General features: G+C 30.4%; 1 protein-coding gene across 4 annotated transcripts in view; it reads left to right on the forward strand.

Annotated features, from left to right (window-relative positions):
• Sfmbt (Scm-related gene containing four mbt domains) overlaps window positions 1-3,907 on the forward strand; it is a 159,168-nt gene extending 155,261 nt beyond the window's left edge. For all 4 annotated transcript variants that reach the window (XM_065354027.1, XM_065354028.1, XM_065354029.1 and 1 more), the window contains 2 exons: window positions 2,284-2,448; window positions 2,524-3,907. In XM_065354027.1, the coding sequence (XP_065210099.1) occupies window positions 2,284-2,448; window positions 2,524-2,694 (336 nt within the window). In that variant the 3' untranslated portion in view covers window positions 2,695-3,907. The remainder of the gene's footprint in view (window positions 1-2,283; window positions 2,449-2,523) is intronic.
• Window positions 3,908-6,394: the final 2,487 nt, after the last annotated feature.

Here is a 6,394-nt window from a genome sequence, read left to right on the forward strand (position 1 = left end):
TGCCTTCAAAAATTCGAAGAAAAAAATTTCATGATTTTTCCGGCCATCATTGGTCAATTTTGACTGAGAAAATTTGCTCTCGCAATATATCATGGAATACGCCCAACTAAACCATCAACCCAAATTTGGTCGGAATTTGTCTATTTTTTCCATGTTTTGCAACTTAACTATATGCACTAAAAAGTGATTTGTGCATTGTTCCAAATGAAAAAACCTTAATTTGATGAAAATGAGTAATAAAATCGACTTATTACCCCGTTGAAATTGGAGTGCAGATTGAATTTTGGCTTTCCAACTTCATTTGGTAAAATTTTATAGAAATTTCAATTTTCAAAAATCTGATGGAGGCTGAAGAAAATTTTCAAAAAAAACGCTGGCAGGCTCTAAAACGACTTGAAACCGTCTGCAGTCAACTCAATAGCGTGTTGAAGATATTTTCTCGACTTTCAAAAATTTACTGGAGGCTCCAGGAATTTTCAAAAAGTCGCTGGAGGCTCCAAAACAACTTGAAACCACCTTCAGTCGATATAATGTTGAAATTAGAGTGTAAATTGGATTTCTGACTTTCCAACTTTATTTGGTAAAATTTTATGAAAATTTCAAGATTCAAAAATCTACACTGGAGGCTTCAGGAATTTCCAAGAAGTCGCTGGAGGCTCCAAAACGATTTGAAACTACTTACAGTCATCTTAATAAAGTGTTGAGATTAGAGTACGTGTTGAATTTTGGCTTTCCAACTTCATTAGGTAAAATTTTGTCAAAATTTCAACTTTCAAAAACCAGTTGGGGGCTCCAGAAAATTTTCAAAAAGTCGCTGGAGGCTCCAAAACGACTTGGAACCACCTGCAGTTAACTCAATAGCGTGTTAAAATTGGAGTGCAGATTAAATTTCGGATTTTTTGATGTTTCCTCGTGTTTCAAAAATTTACTGGAGGCTCCGGGAATTTCTAAACGAGTCGCTGGAGGCTCCAAAACGACTTGAAACCGCCTGCAATCGACTCCATAACGTGTTAATATTGGAGTGCAGATTGAAATTCGGTTTTTTTGGTGAAATTTTTTCGTGTTTCAAAAATCTACTGGAGGCTCTAGGAATTTCCAAAGAGTCGCTGGAGGCTCCAAAACAACTCGAAACCACCTTCAGTCGATAGAATGTCAAATTAGTTGCAGATTATATTTTTTAGCTTTCCAACTTTTATTTGATGAAATTTTATGAAAATTTAAAGATTCAAAAATTTGCTGGAGGCTCCAGGAATTTCTTCGATGTCGCTAAGGGCTCCAAAACGACTTGAAACCACTTTCAGTCTACTCCATAGCATAATAAAATTGGAGTGCAGATCGGCATTTTAAACTTCATTTGGTAAAATTTTTATTGCTTTTCGGTATCAGTGGAAAACGTACGATTCTTATACAAAATTTTGCAAGTCCTAAAATAGAAAAAATTGCGAGAAATCAAGTTTTTGACATATTTTTGGAGTCCGAATTTTGCATTGGGAAATTTTTTTTCCACATATTTTTGTCTATTTTGCATATTTTTGCCAAAAAATGGCTATTTTGAGATGTTTTTTGAAAAAAAATTTATTCAATTCGTATGTTCAGAGAAAAAACTCTTCAAAATACTCATTTTAGCGAAAAAAATTTTGTGTACTAGCTCTTTTCAGTCCGGAGAAATAGCGGTTCAAAATTTTCTTTTGTCAATTTTACCCCCACCACTGCGATAAAAATTCTGAAAAAATTGTATCAAAAGGCCCACCCTTCCTCTACACATTCCGAGTGATACCAAAATTTTATCTCTGATGCTCATGGATATGGATTTTTTTTATCGAAAAAAGCGTTTTTTAGTCATATTTGGCCAAGGAGGTGGGGTGGGGGACGGATTTTCGGTTCTGAAATTTTTTTAATGGTACCTAACGATAATCCATCATGATTTTCCAAATCCAGGAACAGGGACATTTCACCTATGTTACCAGAGAATACCCTTTGATTCACTAAAATTCATCAAGAAATCGAATAATGCAGTTCAGTATTTGAAATTTTGGCTGGTGGTATATTTTTGTATGCTCTTTCGACCTGGCTTTGTCAGATTCAATAAATTTTATACGGGTCCCATTTTCTAAAGCGAAATTTGCAGATACCTCTATTGTCATATGCTGGACGAGCTTCCTGAGGTCATAGTGATGTAAGTTGGGGGTAATTTTTGAGTCCTTTCACGCCACTATGGTTATAATAAGTTCGTATTATATTCATTATTATACTCAATTGACGAATAATCTTACTACAATTCAGGAGCAGAATAATTGCACTCCGGGCAAAAGTAAACTAATACCTCGACTATCGGATTGCAAAAGTAAAGCTATATCTATTCGACCGGATACATGGGACGTGGAAGATGTCGCCGAATTCTTGAAAACCAACGACTGCGCTACCTATTGCGACGCTTTCATCAAAAAAGTACATAATTCTAAACAGGTAAACGATTATCTACAAGAATGAATGGCCTTAATATGTGGGTTGATTTTCTTACAGGGTATCAATGGTAGAAAACTACTCGAGTTGAGTAAAGACGAAGTACACAGTTTGGCCGGTATGAAAGTAGGTCCTTCGTTGAAAATACAAAATCTAATCAACCAGCTGATCATGAAGGTGAACCCGGCTCATATGAGGCGTAACAAATCATCTTTAAAGACTGTTTTATGATATCTATTCGTAATATTTTCCGGAGCATAGTCGCGACGAGAAAGAAGTAAACTAAAAAGCATGATAGGGTTTTAGCGAGTTTAACGAATCGATGGTACTTTCATTTACACATAAGAATGCTTTCTCGAAATACGAATTATTATTTTTATAAGATAGTCGTCGAAAGGTCTCAAGTTTTGATGACGATTTGTGTATAGTAACGTTTGTTTTAGCTTTCTTTTTATCATCCAGTTAATGTTGAAAAATTTTAATCTACCTAAGCCTTAGATTCATCGAAAATGTTTTAGAACTTTAAAATAAATAGAAAACATTGAAAAATGATTAGTCTATGTGTATAAGGTGTATAAAGAGAAATCAAGAGTTAAATTTTAAGAATCGTATTTATCAATAAGGTATTTGAGATAACGGAACGTGTTATCGTTGGCTAAGAACGGTGTATTACTAATTTTTAAGCGTGTGAAAATGAGAAACAAGCTAACTGATTCGAATCGGTACGATGCAAATGGGTTGTTTGTTTTTATGTATGTAGGTAATCGTATTGGAACGTTGATCTTTTTGATTTTCAAGATGGGTATTTTTATTTTTTATATTCTTTTGAAAAGCGTATCTACTCAGTTATATGGTAATTTATTTTTATCAGCATGTTCTTTCCTTCAGTTCTTATAATTTTAAGTCATGATTTTCTTTTCTTTTTTTTAAATATTTATTTTAACTCGAACAGTATCGTTCGTTTTAAAACATCAGGGTATCGGAGATTATAGTTGGCGATTTTTTCCCCTCCTCGTACCATTCAGGTAGATTGAAACGATTATTGGGTTTTAAACAATAATATGTAGGTTTAGGTGTGTTTTAAACCAGTCGACCTTTTTTTTTTTACAAAGGTGGTTTTATTTTTCGTACGTCGAAATTACGTATTTCTATATAATAGTGTAATGTCGATTACAAACGAAAATGAAAATAGTACGAAGTAAATGATGAAATGTGATGTGTAGTTAAAGTTTTTAATTTATATGATATTTTTTTTCTTCTTGCGATAAGATGTATATTTGTATTTTATAAACTATCGCGTATTGAAAATATTAAATTCGGTGATTATTACGATAATAGTAACAATAGGTGCATAGAGTATGTTTTAACGCACTTCCAACTCCCATCACTAAGGTTCAGTATTTTTTCTCGTCTTGGAGAAAGTAAAAAACTTTGAAATTTTGGACTATAGATTTTTATTGATTTTATCAAACGAAACTATGTAATACTACTTCATTGTTGAAATTTTCAAACCTACGTGTGCAGCTTTCATTACTTTTAAATTGTCATTTGAATGTTTCATGTTTGATTATTTATTATTAATAAGCGCTCCGATTTGAGCGTTTTTACTGTTCGAGCCAGACTTCAGATATGTTTTTGTTACGATGAGTATATTTTTCATCGAGTAAAGCCTTCAGGGCTCAGGCTCATAGTGAAAGTTTTAGAGTTAGTAACGCACTTTCGTAACTTTTTAAAGTTTAAAAAGTATTTTGGTGACATTTCGTATCTAAAATTTTTCTATTGCAATCTCAGATCGTAATTTTGATTTCAGTTCCCAGGGTATGTGAAATTGCAAAGAAGGAGACTATCTTTCCAGAAATTTGAACTCGTCCCATTGAGAGTATCCGAAGATCTTGACTATCTTGAATGGTTCTTTGAAGTATTTGAATTTTTTAATGAGTGGATGAGTAGATAGGTTGTTGGACGTTCCTTGGAGCACATTTTCCAGAATGGAAAACTCTGAATTGCCATTTTTCTGAATGACTGATTTCCCGAATCCATTTTCCCCGAACTCCATTATCCTGAATGTACAAAAGTGGGCGGAAGTTTAACTTTTTGCCAGGATTGCATAAAAGACATTGTGTTGGTCAATCATTGGTTTTTTCTAAAATTGTCAAAAATTCAATTTTTTTACCAAAATTTTTGAGAAAAAATGTTTGTAATTAGAATTATGAAAATGACTGGTTCTGTTTCCTCAAAAATGCCAAAAAGTCTTTTATTTTTCACCAAAAATGCGGAACAAACTGGGTTTTGGATCAAAATGTCAAAAAGTCTTGCTTCTTTTCAAAACTACAAAAAAAACTATTTTTTAAAATCAAAATTACCAAAAAAATTACTTTTTTATTCAAGAATGGCGAAAAAACACACCTTTTTTGTGAAAACTAATTTTTTATTGTCTAAATGTTCAAAAAGTCTTGCTTTTGCCAGAACGCAAAAAATTCTAATTTTTGATCAAAATTTATAAGTTGTCAGAATTATCAAAATAACTATAGTTCTTTTTTTTTCAGAACTGTTGAAAAGTGCTGTTTTCCCAAAATTGTAGAATAGAAAGAACATCTTTCTTGTCTAAATTTCCAGAAAATATTGCTTTTTTTGTCGAAATTGCAACAAAAAAAATGGGTTTTTCATGAAAATTACCAGAAAATTTTACTTTTTTTCCAAAATTGCGAAAAATTGTTTTTTTGACAAAATTTCTTTTTGGGGGGGACGCCTTTTTTAATCAAAATGTTCAAAATGTTGTCTTTTCGTCAAAATTGTAAAAAAAAAATTATTTTTCATCAAAATTATCAAAAAACCTTTATTCATTTTTTTTTTAAACGACTCAATTTTTTGTCAGAATTGCCAAAAAGCTTGTTTTTAATCAATATTTTCAGAAAGTTTTTTTTTTGTTGAAAATTTCAACAAAAAAATAGTGTTTTTCTGAAAATTATCAGAAAATTTTACTTTTTTCACAAAATTGAAAAGGTCTACTTGTTTGTAAAAATTGTAAAAGATGCTCATCTTTTGTCAAAATAATTAAAACAGGATCTTTCATTAAATCAAAATTTCTATAGTCTTGTGTTTTTTTTTGACAAAATTTATTCTTTTTTTGTAAAAATGTTCAAAATGTTGCTTTTTTGTTAAAATTGTAAAAAAAATTATTTTTTATCAAAATTACCAAAAAAAATGAATTTTTGTGAATACGACTCAATTTTTTGTTAGAATTGCCAAAAAGCTTGTTTTTTTAATCAATATTTTCAGAAAGTTTTGTTTTTTTTATTGTTTTTCCGAAAATTATCAGAAAATCTTACTTTTTTTACAAAATCGCGAAAAAGGTCTACTTTTTTGTAAAAATTGTAAAAGAGTTAAAACAGGCTGTTTCATTAAATTAAAATTTTTATACCTTTGTTTTTTTTTGACAAAATTTATTCTTTTTTTGTAAAAATTGTAAAAAAATTATTTTTCATCAAAATTACCAAAAAAAAAAATAAAAGGTGATGTTTTTTTTTTGCCAAAATTGCAGAAGAAAGGCTTTATTTTGGTCGACATTTTGTGAACATACTCGTACGTATTACTTTTTTTCAAAGAAAAACTGCTTTTTTTCAAAATTTAATGTCCTGTTTTTTTTGCCAAATCTTTTTTTTTATTAAAAAAATTTTTTTGATATCAAAATTGTTTAGAAAGTCTTGTTTTTTTGTAAAAATTGCAAAAAAAAATACTTTCCTTATCAAAATTATCAAAAAACCATACTTAATTTTTTTTACCTAAATTGCAAACAAAATTTGTTTTTTTTTTTACCGAACTTGCAAAAAAATATATACTTTTTAGATCAAAGACTATAAGAAAAATCCTGTTCGTTGACAGAATTATCGATATGACTGATTACTTTTTCTCGAAATTGCGAAGCAAACAT

The sequence above is a fragment of the Planococcus citri genome, chromosome 3 (assembly GCF_950023065.1).
Source record: "Planococcus citri chromosome 3, ihPlaCitr1.1, whole genome shotgun sequence".
Taxonomy (NCBI): Eukaryota; Metazoa; Arthropoda; class Insecta; order Hemiptera; family Pseudococcidae; genus Planococcus; species Planococcus citri.